This window comes from Vespa velutina, chromosome 16 (assembly GCF_912470025.1).
Source record: "Vespa velutina chromosome 16, iVesVel2.1, whole genome shotgun sequence".
Classification (NCBI taxonomy): domain Eukaryota; kingdom Metazoa; phylum Arthropoda; class Insecta; order Hymenoptera; family Vespidae; genus Vespa; species Vespa velutina.
The window spans coordinates 4,557,814-4,577,582 of NC_062203.1; the positions used below are offsets into that span (position 1 = coordinate 4,557,814).

Genomic DNA, 19,769 nt, shown 5'->3' on the forward strand with positions numbered 1-19,769 from the left:
TGGGATTGGGACCACCTCCTGATGCTACTCAACCATTACCTCCAAGTATGGGTGGCACTACAAGTAATTTTAAAAATAGTCCATTTGTGGGTAGCGGTCCAACTATGTCGGATCCTAATTATGCTCAACAGTTCCATAACTTCCAACAACAACTTTATGCCACTGGAACAAGAGGTAGTGGTCCACCACATCCTAATTTACATCCACCACCTAATTCTCATTCACATCAACAGTTCTTCATGCCTAAATAAATAACACGATTATTGTATATCGGAGTAACAGAAACTGTGATCATTTGTGTATGATCTTTGTATCTCTGTTACTCATTAAATAAGGATAATCCCATCATTTATAACTCGACAAATCTTTGAAAGTCTAAGCTGAGTAAAAGTCTGTTTTGCTAATGATTACAAAAAAAAAAAAATAAAAAAAAAAATAAAAAAAATAAATAAATAAATAAATATTATTATGATTTTAACGTCCATTAAATAATGATGGTAAAAAGCATTGTAATAATATTGTAAGAGAGTGCCTACAACTGGCATATGGCGAGACTTCTCGTTCAATTTTATTTTATTTTATTTTTTTTATATATATACTGTGTTATATATATATATACTGTGTTATATATATATATATATGTGTTACACCCGATAAGGATTTTATTTCTAAATCGTATAGAATTATGTTTTTAATATTTTTTGTCTCTATATCTGTTATTTCAATGGTATGAAGATATTTCCCGATTTTTTTCTTCTTTTTCTTTTTCTTTTTCTTTTCTTTTCTTTTCTTTTTTTTTTTTTTTTATTCAGATTACCGAGACAACTTGTAAATTCTAAACGTTTCTAAATAGAAACACAGCGCGTAACTATGTTAACGCGATAATGTAAATACTGATGTAAAATCTGATTTTTCGTAATAATCGTTATATCAACGATTGGAATGTGCGGTTTGTAGGTAAGAATATTGCTATAGCCTGAAAAATTAAAAGGAGAAGGCAGAAGTCCATTCTTCCTCTTTCGCTGTTCGTAGTGTCGTTTGAAAAAGAATAACCAAGGAACAAATAAGCGAGCGAGAAGAAAAAGTACGCCGGTGCCGGAATTCATCCTTCCTTTATCAGAAAATACTTAACACACACGTTACAAATTCAAGTTCATAATTGTACATACATACGATATATACATACATACATACATGCATACATATATACATACATACATATATATGTATATATATACACATATATGTATACATATATAAACCTGTTGCAACATAATCCTTACAGTATCGCCCGTTCCTTTCACTCCCTCACCAATCCTTGTGACCAACTCTGTGCATAATCATGACCCTATGTAGTTTGTAATGATTATAAGAAAAGTAATTGACTAAGAACAATTATGTTGTTGACGAATGATTTTTATTATAAATGAAAAATAAAGATATTTACAAGAAGTCATTATGATATTGATTAATAACCATTTTTTTTTTTATAGTTTAAAAGCAGGCATCAAAGTTGTAATTGATGTCGCTATACACCATGATATAGCGATAAATTCACGTTATGTTTCAATTATGTCGATTGCTTTCGACTTATTCAAATCTATGTTAATTAAGGAAAACGTATCTTTTCTATTATTTTGATAATGCGAGAACACATCCGAATTCATTAGGGAATGATTTCTTTAATACTACATAGTATAGAGTTACTTATTCGGATATTTATACATAGATATAGAAAAATGAAAGAGACCGAAAAAATATTTTAAAGCAGTGAAGAGTAAAATATTACAAAAGCAGGCTGAGCAATTTAAGCAGTGATATGTTTACATTGACCTAGTGCGTTTGTAATAACACAATTGAAAACTCGAAGCCATTACAATTATTCCGTGCTTTTGCAAAGCTTTGAAATTTTCTATAAATTCACATACTCAGCTTTTATATTAAAGTAACGTCATATCTTACGTCATTTATCTATGAAAATTGTATCTAGAAGGAATCATCAAAACCATAAATCTTGTTTTGACTAGCGAAGAATTTTATCTACGCTTAATGATTTATAAATTTTGCATTATTATGCAAAATGGCAATATTGCGCAGATGAACAACCTACGTTTTTCTTTTTTCCTTTTCCTTCATATCATTCTTCCTATCAATTTGATCACAAATTTAAAGCTTACATCAATTGATTTCCTTTGCAAGAAGTTTTATATTATCTTTCACTTTATTTAAAAGTGCTCATTAGATCACTAAACTTGCCGCATTATATGTATGTTCTTAGTCACGGACTTATTGTTGCTCCAAGTATTTTCTTCTGCCTGTAAAAGTAATATTTTTAAATTTGAGATACTTTTTAAAACAGTACTTTACTAATCCTTATTTAACAACGCATATCTATTCTATAGCCTAAATCGTAATTTAATTGTGAAAGTGCAAAAAAAGAATAGCATTCAAAAAAACTTATTCATTGTGGTTTTTAAGAACCAGTTCTATCCCTAAAACCCATGTCAAACCTGTCCTTCTGCACAACTTCTCAGTGGCTGGATGTACCTGAATCACGCCAATCATCTCCATTTCTGTAAGTATTAGAATCCTTATAATATATGTATGTTTATTTGTTTATATAATGTAAAATATATTAATTAAAAGAAAGTTTCGTTAGTAATAAAATCGTATTGTTAAATAGAAATGATCAACACAGAGTATTATAATTATTATTTATAATAATTGTGAGTTTTTACGATTTTTTTATAAGTACAAATGTTTTAAAAATGCAAGAAGTTATTTCTATCACAAAAGAATGCAAAAAAATGTTTATTACATTACCCTCATTACCTTGACCGTTGTTCTTCTGAAGATACAGTATTTCCATTTGTGCTGAAAGATTAGATGGTTAAAATATTAATTTTATTTATTGTAGAGATTATGCTACATCTAATTACCTTTTTTTCACTGCTGCTAAGTCATCCCATTCACTGAGATCATATTTAGATAAATCACCATCGCCATCGTCATCATCCTCTTCATCTTCTTCTTCCTCTTCCTCTTTTTCTGCTTCTTCTTCTTCCTCCTCATCGTTATCCTACAATGAAGTCATTTTGTAAAGGAATTATACAAAAATTTACTTACTAAACATATATTAATATACAATACATTTTCTTCCACTTGTTCTATTTCTTCATCAGCTATTTCATCTTTTTCGTCTTCTTTGGCTTTACAATGAGAAGGACTGTTGTACCTAGAATCTTTAGAATCATCATCGGAACGATTCTCTATCTTCCTCTTTTTCTTACGTCTTCCAAATTCATCGTAATCGTCGTCATCTTCTCTTCTTTCTTTATATTCAACTATACCACGATCGTTATATCCCCCACCATAACCAGTACGTTCTTCTATTTCTCCAAATTTAGGAGCATTACACATATTACACTGTTGTCTACGAGCCCAATTCACATTACCACACTTACTACATTGCCAATCGTCCGCACTGTAACATAAAATATACATAAACATGAATAAAGTTCATAGAAATGAAAGAGAAATAGAAGTTAAATTAATATAATATTTATCTGACCTAAACGTTTGCTTTTAATTTAAAGATTACCTAAATAAGCCTCTACTTTTTTCTGCAGCTGCTTTACCAATTTCTTGTCCCAGTTTTTTCTTCTTTGTACATTCACCTCTGTCTATATTAACAAATTTTTATTATTTATAATAGTAGAAAATTATAAATTGTATTTATAATTGTAAAGAAAAGTTAATTACCAAAAAAATTGGTAAAAACATTATTTATTTTTTATCATAAAATTTAGAATGTACAGAAGAAACTTTTGTAAAATAACATATAGATTTAGACAGAGGATGTTTATTCGTATCGAATAATTCACCAAAATATCATCAAGTTAAAATAAAAAACTAATAAATAAATTCTAATTAATAAGAATGCATATATACCTTTTCCACACCGATTACAGGAGCTTCTCCTTGCAAAATTTACATTGGCACACCTGTAGTAAAGTAACAATTGTATATTACACTCATAACATAAATATATTAATATAAAAAATACTGATATTTATAGAAAGAAAGAAAAGAACTATTTTAATAATAAAAAGATTATTATAAAATACGTACTGTGAATCTGGACAGACCCAATCACCATCGTTGATACTACGTTGATTATCTTCATCAACTTTATTAACATCCATTTTTTTTACAGAGAATATTTTCCAGAGATAATCTTGATTATTTATATTATATTCGTTTTAAGCTAACTTTAGCACTTTTTTATTTAACCTGATGAAAACGTTAACTATCACATTCGGTTTACTTTATGAAGTAAAACCGTAACAGAATTATTTAACACGGAGGCGTAGTTGTAATGATTAATGTATTCTAAAATATCTTATTAATTATCAGACTATTATCTTTTAATATATTTCATTCAACGTTTTTTAAACCTATATTACAACGTATTCATAAATATTATTACTACTTTTGAGAGAGAGAGAGAGAGAGAGAGAGAGAGAGAGAGAGAGAGAGAGAGAAGAAAGAGAAAGAAAAAGAGCGAGAGACAGAGAGAGAGAGAGAGAGAGAGAGAAAGAGAGAGAGAGACAGTAATACCTTTTATTACCACCATATCCGCGGTACAACGCACCGTGATACAAACGTGTATGCAAAGTAATTCTTCGCGGAACAAATCAGTGCACACTAACCACTACAATCATAAACTCAGGGGAGCCAAACACTGATGTCAGAAAAGTAAGATCTCAATAACGTTTCTTTCATTTGTAGGGACACTAGTATTGCTATTTTAGAGGAAAAAGACTAAGGAAAGAACTGAAAGGAGCATTTGCATCGTAGAACTTGACGGAAGTGGAAGTATTACTGCCATCTCGGTATGTCCATTTTATATACACAAAATTTTTAATAATTTGTTCATATAAATGGAGAATTTACAAAATATAAATATTTATATTTCATACAACGAATATCTTTTAACGTAGAATTGTTAAATTATATAAAATATATGAGCCAATCGTGCTCACATTTATTGTTGTTCTTTAATTATAAATCAGATCTAAACGATGGTTCTAGTAAGTAATATAATAAGATTAGAAATAATGACGTACTATGATTGTGGATATTGTGATGAATTTTTGCTCAAAATGTTCCTTTCTGGCTGACAATTTATACTGTAATATACAAAACAATGCATATTATATAGAAATAGAATGAAAAATTATACTCAGTGTTTGATTATTTATCGATAAATCTATAACCTATACGAACTATTATTTAAACTTCGCGCGTATACGATGTATCAAGATGGTAGTTCTAGTTTTGTCCACTCGTGTCGCCCGTTTCGTCGACATATGTTCCCTCTGTAGTATTTCTTTTCTGAGATTATTTATATTACATTTTGTATTCCTTCATATGTCTTAGGTTCGTTTAGAACGAATTATCGTGATATTTCTACGCAGTTTTTCATTATATTTAACATTTATTAATTCATCTTTCCTATCGTATAAAAATCGAAAATCTTAAATCTTACGATGACTAACATTATTAAAAGTGACAATGAAGTTCTCATATTGTTAGGCGAAGAGGTTACTTCCGATGGATTATCTGATTTTATTGCAAAGATTAAAATTCTTGTCGAAAAGATTGATCAAGTGTCAGTCATCAATTTAAATGAATTAAAAAAGTGTATGTATAATAATATTTATAAAACAAATCACACAAACAATGTTCTGTTCGATAATACAAATTAGTCGACAGATCTGTATATGTATTTTTTTCTTGTAACATTTTCCCAAGAGATGATATTTAATCCTTTTTGTAATTATTATATTGTATGCATGTAATGTACCAACATTATTTTGTAGGTAACTATAATGGATCTTCCATTGACGTGATTTTATTCATTATTAAACAATCATCTTTAAATGATAATGAAGTACTCATAGAATTGTTAAAATTATTGAAACAAAATGGTAAACTAATAATCTATGAGTCACTTTCATTAGAAAAGAAATTAGAGAACAGGCTAACTTTCAAGGAAAGATTATCTAGATTGAAATTAGCTGGTTTTCTTATAAATGATATAAATCCTAGAAAAGTAGATAAAGAAATAGCAGAACTTTTATCTAATATATTTGAAAATGTTCCTAACATATGTGAGATAATAGCACAGAAACCATCTTTTGAGGTAATTACAGCATGTTTGTAAGGTGTATATTGTAATATTAGTTTGATATTATAGAGCATTAATGTATAATATATTAAGATACATTGGGTCTGTATATTAGATTGGTTCTAGTGTGGCTTTAAATTTGAAACAAAAAGAAAGTAATATATGGAAATTAGATAATGTCGTTGAAGATGACTTGATAGATGAGGATGAACTTTTAGATGAAGATGATATTGTCAAACCTGATATCACCAGTTTAAAAGGTTGAAATTATTATAATATTTTCCTTTTTTTGCTTGTACACGAATTTTAGGTTTATGTGTAAATATATATACTTTTTTGCTAGTATGTGGGACAACGGGTAAACGAAAAGCATGTAAGGATTGTACATGTGGATTGGCGGAAGAGTTAAATGGTAAAGCAGAAGAGAAAGGAATTCAAAAATCATCCTGTGGAAATGTATGTTGTACAAGGTTCTCTAATACATAGAAAAAGTTATTTCTGTATAAGTTCATTGAAATTATTTTCATCATTTATTCATTATTACAGTGTTATTTAGGTGATGCTTTTCGTTGCGCAAGCTGTCCTTATCTTGGCATGCCAGCATTTAAACCTGGAGAGAAAATTGTTTTACCTGAAAGTCAGCTAATTGCTGATACATAATTTATTTTATGATCTTTTTTAATTATTATAAAAATAATATTGTTTTGAGTATTAAATATTTCAGGTCATTAGATTTAGTATACTTATTGGTGGTTATAGTATTAACTTAAACATTAGCTTCTCTTTCTAATTTATATTTAAATAAGAAAATCTATAAAAATGAATGAACAATTATTTTCTGTGGAAAAGGAGTAATATAAATAAAAAATAATCAACGACCCTTAAGATATAGCATGTTTTATTCCACTTCTTCTGTATACAATAGTAATTTGCATAATAACCATTATGTAAGCACGTTCAATATGCAAAATGTTTAATGTATAAGGCATATCATTGTCCATGTAGAGAAACAGCCATTTTTATCACTGAATATATTTTCATTTTGTATGCTAACTTATGTTGATTTTAACTTAAGTATCACTTAAATATTTTAAATATTTTGTGACCCAGTATAAGTTTGTTTTATACAGATGTAGAAAAAGAAGAAGTTTACGCCATATTTCAGTAATAGTAATTAGATACCCTACTTATAGACAATATTTAATATAATACATAAACATGTTGCATATAGTGTACAGACATGGTTTTTTTTTTCTTTTCTTTTTTTTTTTTTTTTTTTTTTTTAAGTTAAGGAACATATCCCTTTCACCATAAATCCACTATCCTTTCTCTGAGGATGAGTGTGTGGGAGAGGGCTATTTTCCGTATACTATACTTAATTTCACTTTACATTTGTTCTATAAATGATTGTTTTTCTATAATAGTGCACGTTGTTAGCATAAAATTACATTATAAGCATAAAAGCAAAGATCATAGGTTTATAAGTGTAGTATCTACCGTATACAGGAACAGAAATAAAATCGTCATGTATTGTAATTTGTTTGTTTTCATGACGACAGGAACATCATTCCGTGTTTTAAAGGGTAACATAAACGCTATTAAGTCATAACTATGTATATTATTCATTGATCCGAGTAAAAATCGTTAAAAAACGAACGAAATAAAAACATTAATATTTCATTTCATTGAAATTAAGTTACATTCTGTTTGTCTCAATGTTTAGTTTTAAAAAACAATGATACATTTTTGCGAACCAATGATCAAGCTGCGCCTAAGATGTTATAAGTATTATTATAATTAACTTTGGTGTGTACAAGTTTCATAATCTAAATAGCTGGCCGATTTATTTATCGATTCCCATTGATATTTACGACAAAAAAATTAAAATAGTTGCATTCGTCTATATATAATTTTGTAATTAAAAATTGTCTTATAATTTATTATTCAGAGAAATATAGAGAGATAGTGATAGAGAGAGAGAGAGAGAGAGAGAGGGAGAGAGAGAGAGAGAGAGAGAGAGAGAGAGAGAGAGAGAGAGAGAGAGAGAGAGAGAGAGAGAGAGAGAGAGAGAGAGAATGATACCTAATAATAAAATGACCATATATTAATTTAAAAAGATGAACTAGAAACTATATCAAGGATATAATAAAAGATTATATACATTATATGTGATATTAAATAATGAAACAAGAAAATATGAAATGAAATAAAAGAATTTTAGAATTAGTCTTGGAATGGTGAGATAAAGCATATATTTTTATTAATATAGGTATCAAACTCCACAATAGATTAAAAAAAATGAATTGTTTAAACTCTATCTTTTGTTAATATTTGTAAAATTAATTAATTAACAAAAAAGTAAAATACACAATATATAATTTGTCAATTATCAGAAAAAAGGGAATCGGTATCAATGAAATTTTTGATTCTATATCTATGTGTCTAACTATCGTAATATTACAACACGTATGCATGTACGTAAATATCTGTAAATAATGTAAATATGTGTATACAAATTTATTATTACTACGGATAATATGCGTATCAGTGTGGCACTATGTTAAAAACGTAGTATGATCTTGCATGCGAAGAACTTTTGGTTTGTTCCAGCAACAATTATGTTGAATATGACAATATTTGTAACAGTCAGAAAATTTCATTGTTTTAAGGCCATTAGAGAAATGTTAATCATAGCACAGCAGGAAGTTTAGTCAATTTATGTGTGTGTGTGTGTATGTCCATTATATATATATATATATATATATATATATATATATATATATATATATATTTATTTATTTATTTATTATTATATATATACATATATACATTATATATATATACGTATATGTGTGTGTATGCATTATATTTTATATGGATACCGCTTTTTCTGTTTATTCCTTATTAGAGACGTACACGCAAACACGCATACATATATACATATATTTATATCACGTTTATAAACAGATTAGTATATGTATATATATGTACGTATGCATATATTGTACTCTTAGTGGGGGACGAACTTAGATGATTATCTAATATATTATAATGACGTGAAACGTAAAATAGTAATCAGACGTCTTATTGAATGTCTGATATGCTCGAAAATGAACGTCAAAAAAAAAAAAAATAAAAAAGAAAATAAAGAAAAAAAGAAAAAAAAGAAAAAAAAAAGAAAAAAAAAGAATAAAAAAGAAAAAAAAAGTAAAATAAAATATTTCTGCGATGTATGCAAATGGTTGCACGTATTATATATACATTGATGTTTATTGTAAGTAATTAATTGTTGACCATGAAATTAATTATTTTTAGCGATAACTTCAAGTTTTGAGAGTTGGTTCGACTTCTTATTTGAAGTAGAAAATATTTTCGTTTGTGTCTGTGTGTTTATATTTTTTGTATTTTATATCAGAAATCTTCGATATAAAAGGAAGAAAAAAATATGACCTGTTCGGTACTTATTATTAATCAAGCTAATGACATTCTTTCTTAGGAATGTACTCTATGATACTTTTTAAACAATCAATCAAGTTATTTTGGTTTATAAGGCAGCTTTTGCATATATTGCACAAGTATTACGTTAAGCGTAGCTCTTGTTGTAAACTTTAAATATATATACATATATATTATAATATATATGTACGTATATATATGAATATACATATGTATATATGTATATAATATATATATATATATATATATATATATATATATTACTATAATGCACAAAATGTGGCAGCTTCCGTTCGCTTGCTAACAATTCTAAATTTATATTACTAAGATTAAAAAAAAAATTTTGAAAATTTATTTATAATCATATTTATATTTTTCTGAAAAATAATTTTCTCATTGTTTAATCGAATGAAGAAGAAAGATGATAATTGCTGTTTAATGAGGTAATAAATTACTTCAAGACAGACCTCTTCTGTATGAAAAAGATCGTCCGTTAAATGTATAGTTTTACTTTACTTTTTGTTTTCTCTCTCTCTTTATATATATATATATATATATAAACGTAACGGCGATATATATATATATATCACCGTTACTATATAAAAAAGGAAAAAAAGAGAAAAAGAAAAAATTGTCCCCTAAGTACATAACTTATTGAATTACAAGGAAAAAAAATTAAGTAAATCACGCTATGATTTCAATAATCGAACGAAATAACCATTGTAAAAGCACAGCCCTACATATACGACCCAATAAGGAATAGGACTCTTTTAAAGACCTTTGGCTTTCGTTCCTTTCTATCTTTTTTTTTTACTTGATTTATATATTTTTTTTTCGTTTTACTTTTTTTCGTTCAATTAATTCATCCTTTCATCTTGCCCTATGTAGGCACATATGCATTCACCAAACTTAACAACAATACTAGATAGAGTCTTTCGAAAAATATACAGACATCTATCACCGCGAGCAAAAATTTCGTGACGAGCTTACGTGGAATCCGTCGAGTATTCGCCATTTTATACGACGAGAAATTTAGTTTGCGTTAGCACGAATTTCCCTCCATATTATCCAATAGAGAATTCTTCTCATCCTTTTTCGTTTTATTATTCTTTGTCACCGGAGTTCGTAATTTTGGTTCAAAACATGGCTGGAAAAAAAGGAAATCTTTTTATTTTCTTATTTCATTGCTAAGTTAGCAGCGATCGATGTCTTCGAATTTGAATCAATCTAAATTAGTGAAATTGTTTATCATTAAGTTGACAAGTTCGTTAAATTTTTTTTTGTTTTTTCTTCTTCTCTTTTCTTTGTCGTTTTTTCCCCAAATACTACGAAGAGAGATTTTCAGGTAAATTATTATTATAATATTTTCAACATTGATTTGTACTGCTGATTGCGGGATGAGATATAATAAAAATACTGATCGTAAAACGATATATATATATATATATATATATATATATATATGTATATTAATTGTGAGGTAACTAATTAATTAGTTGATCAAAATTTGATTAAAACGCGATCATTAGAATTTCTTTATTAAAATATTTTATCTTTATGGATTATTATTATTATCGTGCTAATATTTTTGTAAAGAAATTCATAGAGAAAAGAAATATATTTTATTAAGATAAACGAATAAACATTAAAAAAGGAAAAGTTTAATAACCGAAATGAGATATCGGTCGTTCTTCGTGAAATTATCTTTATTAACGTTTAAGTTAACAAGCGATATAAAAAAAATGAAAATAAAAAAAAGAAAAGAAGTTGAAGGACTGTTAAAGAAATTTACGTAATTGGAACAAAGTCTGTTCTTTTCCATTAAGTCTTATCTTATATAAACATATTAATAATGTTGAAAAATTTTCAGTCAACTGTTTGAACAAATAATACCAACTATTATCGGAAATATGAATATAAGAATGACGATAATAACAATAACAACAACAACAACAATAATAATAATAATAATAATAATAATAATAATAATAATAATAATAATAATAATAATAATAATAATAATAATAATAATGAAATATCGGAAAATCTAATTCGCCTACAATGTCATGAAAATGTTAATTATACTAGCTAAAAGTTGTTTTTTCACTATTTTTAACAACTACGAATTACATTACGCAAGAGTTAAAAAATTTAAATACATTATCTTAAGAAAAAGAATACGCGATCGAGAATTCGACTTGGGACTCGCCAACAAGCGTTCTATTTACGTTTTAACAAATTTAACGTTAACAAACTTTATTACGCTTTATTATAATTTTTATTTTCGTTTATCCAACAAATCGATATATTTTCCTATCAAAAATTATTATCATTAATACATTTTTAACGTTGTCTTGCGAAGGAATGATCAAAAATACTGATGGTGAGATAATATATAGTATATATGTATATACACACACACTATATATATATATACTATATAAACAGGATGTCTATCCATGTATGTCCGAGCAAATATTTCGTAACTAATTTGAAAATATTTGCTATCAAATTTACTATTTTAACGATACATAGTAGCAATTTTTTTACTAGATATGATTTTAATTGCAAATGATCTCTATTATATAAATATGCAAGAAAGAATTACAGGCATTTATTTAGAAAAAATTATGTTGATCTTCATAATTCGGAAAGATCACGAGTAGAAAAAAAACATTTTGCATGTACTTTGTAGCTAATTCAGAATCGTGCAAGTTTCTTTTATTAAACTTTTTTGTGATTTCAATTAATTGCGATACATTTTCTCGGTCATCTATGGAAAAATACTATGTATATGTATATATAAAAAAAAATGTGATAAAATATCGACAATGAGATGCACAATTAATAAAAAATAAATTGGCCGATAAAAAAATTAACGAAGACGATTACAATACTCTTTAGAAAAATGATCAATGAAAAATATATTTGATCTCGTTAATACTGTTAAAAAAAAGAGGGAGGGAAAAGAGAGAGAGAGAGAGAGAGAGAGAGAGAGAGAGAGAGAGAGAGAGAGAGAAAGAGTGAGATAGCTATACGATCGTATCGAATAAATTCTCACTCATACACGCATACGTGCGCTTACTCTACATTGCAATAACTATTTAGATGGTATTTCACTCACTGTTTCGCAGATATTCATGTTGCAGCAATTTTCTATAGTTATTTCGCATTGATTATCCGTTAGCTGTGGTCTGGATGTTAATGGCGTAATACCACCCTTACTAACTACGAATCTCTTCTTGATTCGTGGTCGACGACGTAATTTATGCAGGTAGAAACTCATCACGAGGATCAGTATAATAAGTACAATGATGAGAGCGATAAGTACGAATAATAATGTCTTCGATTCGCAATTTTCATTTAGGGTTAGCATCTTTTCGGAGGTATAGTTGTTTTCGGCACATCTGTTAAAAAAAAAGAAAAAAAGTAAGTAAAAATAAAATAATAAAAATAAAGAGTTAATTGATATTTAGATTTTTATTAATGATGGAAATTAATTGATAAAAAAAGAAAAAAACAAAAAAAAGTTGCATTACATTAAACCGCAGGAAGATTTGTCAACGTTGAGCGCAGGTATGTCAGGAAGAATTTCGCAACGTTCTCCCTTCGAATTTTTACATTCGCAGACAGGCATGTTGTTTTGGACTGAACATTCGCCATCGTGAAGGCAATAACCCTCGCAAATGTCTCTTTCACATCGTTTACCGGTAAACGTGCCGATACATTTACACTCTGCTTTACCGAAATTATTAACGATACAATCACCCTGAAGACAATAATTCTGGCAGAGGGATATTTCGCACATGGAACCCGTATATCTGCGTGGAAAATATTTATTTAATTCTAACCATAATATAATCATAAAGATCAATTTTGTTGTTAATAGTTAATTGACAAACGACATTTTATTCTTATTAATTTGATTACTATTCTAATTGTACTCATGCTTGTAAATTAATCTATATAAGTGTCGTTTTATTGTAATTAATTTATTAATTCTAACATTTTTGAATCAATTTAATGCATTACATTTGAAATAGACAGTATTCAAAACTGCAATTTGATTCGGACAAAAACAATTCGAATTATTTACATATTTATCAATGATTAATTAGAAGAAGAAAAGTCTTACCCAAATTTACAACGACAAGAACTTTCGATACGATCGAAGGAACCACCATTGAGACACAATTGAGAGTTTTCCGTTTTAACATCTTCGGTACTAGTCGTTAAGTTATTGTAAGATTCGAGAAGAGAACTTTTTTGTTTCTTTTCAGCAAGTTTCTCTTTTTCTAATCTTCTTTTGGATATAGCAGAACAATCGATGGTACCAACGTTGTTTCGTGTAATAATGGCGTTAGGATCAGAATCTTTGTTCAATTTGCGATAGGATTTAAATTTGACCGGTGATTCGTGATCGGTTGAATTTTTAGCCATCATCCAAATAGCTTTATGTACCCAATCTGACCAGTAGATAAAATCCTTATCGACGGCGATATAAACAGGTTGTTGATTTCTATTTTTCAAGATCTTTTCACGTTCAGTACCATCGAGATTGCTACGTTCGATCTTTACATGTATACCTTCTTCATCGTCAGTCCAATAGAGTTTACCTTCTTCATAATCGATTGCTAGACCTGTTGGTACGTAAAGATCTCCCCTGATTATGATCGTTCGATTGGTACCATCCATGTTGGATCTTTCGATGGTGGAATTCTTGCGGTTGCTGTTGCTCCAGTAGATATGACTAATGGAGAGAAGGAGAAAGAGAGAGAGAGAAAGAAAGAGAGACAATCAGTATCGGGAAATGAGGAATAACGTGTCAGAAAATAAGACAGAGAGAGAGAGAGAGAGAGAGAGAGAGAGAGAGAGAGAGAGAGAGAGAGAGAGAGAGAGAGAGAGAGAGAGAGAAAGAGAGAGAGAGAGAGAGGATGAAGCACACCTGTTACACGTGTCTAGGACGATACCACGTGGTATTTCTGTGAGATTATGCAGAATAACGGGTTCTTCCGGAGGACTGTCCATCGGTATGTGCATCTTCATGATCATTCTCTTCAAGGCGTCGATCCAGAAGAGCGTACGAGAGTTTGTATCAAAGGTTGTCGCCACGATGTTCGTCTCATCTTGCTTTGCTGATATAAAATATAGGTCGATACCAATTTATAATTTGTTCGAGAATGAATTATTTTTTCTTTTTTTTTCTTTTTCTTTTTTTTTTCTTTTTCTTTCTTTTCTTTTCATACAAGTACGAATTATTCAATATTTGTTCACGAACTTTTTAAACGATATTTTGTTTTTTTCTTCTGTTTAAGTATTGAAATTGTATATGTATTGTGAATCTTAAAATATAATTATACTTTATTTTAAATATAATTTATCCGCTTATATATCCGGATATTATCGTACAGCATTAACCTTTAGCACTTGTGAAATCATCATTTGAGCGGCAATGAATATCCTTTTCACAGAACTATTGAATTATTTCTTGATGTGACACTTTGTTTATTTAATAAAACAAGTTATTTAAAAGAATTATGAAAATTACTTTGAACGTATATATTTCTAAATTAATATGTATTTATAAATTTATATACACATAGAAAATAAAAAAATATCAAATAAAGCTCGATCGAGAAAAAATTAAAAAAAACTAAAAATCATAGCGCGAAAAATTAATTAATGATGAATTTGTTCCGAAAAAATTATATCAAATTGTAGAGCGTTGAAGGATTGATTTAAACGGGATATCGAATTACCGCGCTTTTTCGTAATTCGTATCTTTCATAAATCACGTGATCGGCATCGCTTACGCGGGAAAAGGACGAACGCAAGAGAGAAAGAGAGAAGCAAAGTTAAGAAAAAGAAACAATACTTACCCTTTAACAGTGGTTTCGAACTGAAATTTGTTTCCGTTAAGTCGTTACTAAAAATCGATATGTTGCTATGAGAGTCACTAAGATAAAATTTTCTTGTTTGATCATCGTAAGCTATTCCAGTTAATGAAACGGCCCCATCGACTGTTACCGTAAGAGTTTGATTTTGTGTGAAAAATTCTATCTTGTCGCCGATCACAACGGCGATATCTGAAATAGGATAGATATAAGATAAATTAAACATTTATTTGATAACAATTCATTTATCATTATCGTATTATGAATAACACGATCTGTGTACGTTACGTCAATGTTAAGGTTACGTTTTGTAATATTAAGTTTAATCGTATTTAACGTGCTAATCGGTATCGATATAAACTAGATTGGTACTAATCGTGATTAAGATCGTGATCGACGATAGAGTAATCTTTTGATAAACGACTTCCGCGTATTCATTATGTTTCTTTGATTTCGATTGATTGAGTTAATGTGATAAAAAAAAAAAAAAAAAAAAAAAAAAAAAAATACGTACGTACAAACGAATGTATTATACATTTTGATCGTATTTATGAGAATATATCAGCGGATTATAATTCAATACTCGAAAATTAATATATGATTGCAAACGAAATCCCTTTTCCAATGATGTTTAGATTATATATACGAATGTGTGCTAAGTGATATCAAGGTCGTGTCAGTAAATAGTTACGAAGCTCGAGATTATCTACTACTTTGTTTAATTTTTTTTTTTCGTTTTCTTTTGTTTTTTTTTTTTCAAACGATGACCTGAAGCAAAGAGCATCAATGGAAATTATTTACAATCGAATGTTATTTCCCAGTATCTGTGACGACGTCGATAAGTTGAATTTATTATATTCGATATATTTCCAATAATTTATCGTACGATTTCTGCACTATTATCGAAAAAAAAAGAAAAAAAAAAAAAAAAAAAAAAAAAAAAAAACAAAATAAAGCAAAAGAATTCGCAAGATACAACGAAGGGGACAACACAATTCATATAATAGTAATTTTATAGTAACACGATGAAAGTACGTTCGACGGTAAGTGAAAGGAAATGACTCGTCTTTAAGTATTGGAAGAGAGAATCGTACAAATAAATTTCATGATTAAAAAAAAAAAAAAAAGTAAGAAAACAGGAATAAAAGTAAAAAAATAAATAAAAAAAAAAGTAACGGAAATTGACGAGAAACCAGGAAGTTTTTACAAGTTGGCGTCAATACGAATATACACATATTTATTAATTAATTTCTTAATTAATAATTGACGTATATGTATATATATGTGTGAAGAAGAACTTGAACAAATCGTCAAAAGTTCTTTCTTCTTGGAAAAGCCCTATTTATGAGATTTCTGTATAGGATCTATTAAATGAGATCTCAAGATTTTACCTCTATAAATTTCAAAGAAATAAAACAATTATTTTTCTTATTAATTTTATAAGGAAAGGAAAGGTTTAAAAGAAATCGTCAATTAACATAAAGAACTTGCTTGCATATTTGAGTAATTTGCAAGTCACATACACTCATATATACACACATATACACGCAGCAGTAGACGCACACGTATGTATGTGCAAGCACGCACACACCTTCCCGTGTCGCTCTTCGTATTCGTCGTAATCGTTCGAGATCATTCCTTTTCATACTGTTATGTAAATTGAAACAGAACAGATAGTCAATAAACTTGTATCGATATTTAACGATTAAGATAAGAAAAACATGTATTTTTTTTATCACGACTTATTATTAAAATTTTTTTTTCAAGAATGTAACTATACGGTCTTTTCTTTCGTCTACCCTTCTCTCATAATCCTTTAGCGCATGACGACACGAAAATAGCAAGCGATAAAAGAAGAGCCAGATAAATGTCTACTTTTTATGTAACACTTACTTAATTTGTAAATTAATATCAGACAAGAAAAGAACGGGTCACGAAGAAAAAATACGAAATTTTTCTTATTTACATATTTTTTAAAGTCGATTATTTCGTATAAGATCGACATTTAATATTTTACAAATTTTTATCTATTTGTTTATTTCTTTTGTTTTTTTTTTCCTACTAAAGATTCGAAAATCTTGAAGTAGTTATTACAAGATAGTTCGATTTTTCAAAAGGAAGAGATAACACTTTCGATAAAAAGGCAAGGACACTCATCGATTCTATCTATAAGTAGAATATCAATAAGACAACGGTATTTTTCTAAAGATCTCTCTTAGAAATTTCATTCTAGAAAATGATATATGCGTGTGTGCATACGTAAATCAATGATAAAAATACATTTTTTCAATGAGTAATTATAATATGATAGTTCTCTGATATGTTAAGTCTATGCTAGTGGCGTCATACATATCGGAAATAATGGGATACTTAGCGATTCTAATTAATGATCGCAAACTTATGTCAATCTAGATTACAATGTTGACGAGTTGAAACGATAGTATTACGTAAATGGGTATAAGAACGTATAGGTATAAAGAAAGATAGAAAATTATTACGAGGTGTTTGATGAAAAAAAAAAAAAAAAAAAAAAAAAAGAAAAAAAAACAATAAATGAATGAATAAATAAATAGATAAATAAAAAAAAAAATTAATAAAATATAAATAAAGATTTGTTCATTAATAAATTAATTAATAATACGCGCGAGTTTGAAAAAAGCGCCCCGATAGAAAATGCGGGAGCTAGACGAAAAGTGGCGTACGTGACGATCAGCTTAAAGTGAATGGAGCCTGAGTACGCGCGCGCGCTCCAATACACACACACGCATATAGATACACAAGTGTACTTGCTTGAACATACGTAAAGATAGAGAGAGAGAGAGAGAGAGGCGCGCGATCCGCATCATCGCTATAGCGAAACTGTATGTGTGTGAGTAAGCCGCTAAGTAAATGAGAGAGACAGAGAAAAACACCACGGACCGCGATTCGTCTTTTTTCACGTTCTCGTTTTTACGAACGATTAGAAAGATGAGATAAATAACGATGAGAGACACTTACCCCATGACCTGGCATCACTCGTGATTGTGAAAACGGCTAACACGATGAAGACGAAGGCAGTTAAGAAATCTCGCGATTGTCGGGACATCTTTATCACGAATACATTTACACTACTAACGCGAGAGAGTAAGAGAGAAAGAGAGAGAGAGAGAGAGAGAAAGAGAGAGAGAGAGAGAGAGAGAAAAGAGAAATAGACAGAGATAAATGTCTTTTCACCGTAAACACGTTTGTCTTTCTCTTTTTTCGTTTTTTTTTCTTTTCCTTTTTTTCTTTACTCTTTCTTTTTCCGTTTTTATTTATTCGCTAAATCTTTTTCGGTCAACTTTTTTTTTCTCTTCAAGATTAAATTCACCGGATCAAATGAAATACGATCGATTCGAAACTGTTTCAAACGAACTCTCTTCAAAGAATATTTTGTTTTTCTCAACAAGTTTCTTATTTAATTCTCTTTCGTTTCTCTTTTATTGAGAGCTACGAAAGAGTATCACCTTACCATCAACGTTACGTCGCGTTACGGTGGCTGAACGCGAACTGTGTGTCCGTTCGTGACTAAATGTGCGTTCTACCGACGCTTCGCGTCGCCCTCCGCAGGCGTTCGGTCATTGGCGCGACGGAATACTGTTATAACGTTTACTACTGTAATGCGACTCTACCAAATGGCGAACGTTGCTACACCCATACGAATTTCTTGCAAAATCGAAACTAGTATCTCCCTCTCTCTCTTTCTTTCTCTCTCTTTTTCTCTCCTTCTCTCTCTCTCTCTCTCTCTCTCTCTCTTTCTCTATCTATCTATCTATCTTCCTACCTACCTATCTATCTATCTATTTATCTATCTCTATTTCTCCGTCAGTCTCTATCTCTTTTCTTATATAGTAAGAATAAATTAATTTATTCGTATTACTTATTTTCTACGGCAATGCATATGATGCGGTATCTCCTGGTTCCTAGTGATTACCGAAACGTGCCAATTTCCTACATTTTTTAATTTGATTTAAATCTATCCAAAAGCAGCACTTATACAAGTTTGACCCTTTTTTACAAACGCACTTGCGCTGTAACGTTGTATAATTTTGTTTATTGTTGAACCATCTCTTTGATTGGATTTTAAATTTAAAAATTAAGACCTTTCAACCTTTTCCCGCCATTTTTATGCGTTGCTTTTTTTATCGTCTACGACATATTACTCTCGATTTGTTTATTCTTGGAATTTTCTTTTCTTTTCTTTTCTT

General features: G+C 29.1%; 4 protein-coding genes across 18 annotated transcripts in view; 2 read left to right on the plus strand and 2 right to left on the minus strand.

The window, feature by feature from the left end:
* LOC124954751 (protein BCL9 homolog) overlaps positions 1-1,456 on the plus strand; it is a 6,640-nt gene extending 5,184 nt beyond the window's left edge. For both annotated transcript variants that reach the window (XM_047508123.1, XM_047508122.1), the window contains exon 7: positions 1-1,456. This exon is cut by the window's left edge. In XM_047508123.1, coding sequence (XP_047364079.1) covers positions 1-251 — 251 coding nt within the window. In that variant the 3' untranslated portion in view covers positions 252-1,456.
* LOC124954759 (zinc finger Ran-binding domain-containing protein 2-like) lies at positions 1,097-4,851 on the minus strand. 11 transcript variants are annotated; one of them, XR_007102647.1, is made up of 9 exons: positions 4,621-4,850; positions 4,132-4,293; positions 3,952-4,004; positions 3,602-3,683; positions 3,151-3,484; positions 2,940-3,079; positions 2,819-2,874; positions 2,511-2,573; positions 1,097-2,315 (listed from the first exon to the last, which is right to left on the minus strand). XR_007102647.1 is itself a non-coding variant. In XM_047508142.1 (9 exons), exons 2-9 carry the CDS (start codon positions 4,203-4,205, stop codon positions 2,287-2,289), a joined length of 780 nt encoding a protein of 259 aa, XP_047364098.1. In that variant the 5' UTR covers positions 4,206-4,293; positions 4,621-4,851; the 3' UTR covers positions 1,097-2,286. The 11 variants fall into 11 exon arrangements, 9 of the variants coding, with proteins under 9 accessions (XP_047364098.1, XP_047364100.1, XP_047364107.1 ...); XR_007102646.1 differs by having other exon boundaries at positions 2,824-2,874; positions 4,621-4,849; XM_047508142.1 differs by having other exon boundaries at positions 2,548-2,573; positions 2,833-2,874; positions 4,621-4,851.
* A 531-nt stretch (positions 4,852-5,382) lies between these two features.
* LOC124954758 (anamorsin homolog) lies at positions 5,383-7,078 on the plus strand. 2 transcript variants are annotated; one of them, XM_047508141.1, is made up of 5 exons: positions 5,383-5,706; positions 5,886-6,208; positions 6,309-6,453; positions 6,537-6,649; positions 6,750-7,078. In XM_047508141.1, exons 1-5 carry the CDS (start codon positions 5,553-5,555, stop codon positions 6,837-6,839), a joined length of 825 nt encoding a protein of 274 aa, XP_047364097.1. In that variant the 5' UTR covers positions 5,383-5,552; the 3' UTR covers positions 6,840-7,078. The 2 variants fall into 2 exon arrangements, with proteins under 2 accessions (XP_047364097.1, XP_047364096.1); XM_047508140.1 differs by having other exon boundaries at positions 5,388-5,706; positions 6,740-7,078.
* A 1,719-nt stretch (positions 7,079-8,797) lies between these two features.
* LOC124954762 (protein cueball) lies at positions 8,798-19,213 on the minus strand. 3 transcript variants are annotated; one of them, XM_047508156.1, is made up of 7 exons: positions 18,541-19,213; positions 15,529-15,735; positions 14,595-14,784; positions 13,785-14,399; positions 13,189-13,470; positions 12,774-13,056; positions 8,798-10,796 (listed from the first exon to the last, which is right to left on the minus strand). In XM_047508156.1, exons 1-7 carry the CDS (start codon positions 18,626-18,628, stop codon positions 10,692-10,694), a joined length of 1,770 nt encoding a protein of 589 aa, XP_047364112.1. In that variant the 5' UTR covers positions 18,629-19,213; the 3' UTR covers positions 8,798-10,691. The 3 variants fall into 3 exon arrangements, with proteins under 3 accessions (XP_047364112.1, XP_047364113.1, XP_047364111.1); XM_047508157.1 differs by lacking the exon at positions 18,541-19,213 and adding an exon at positions 17,135-17,263; XM_047508155.1 differs by lacking the exon at positions 18,541-19,213 and adding an exon at positions 17,083-17,194.
* Positions 19,214-19,769: the final 556 nt, after the last annotated feature.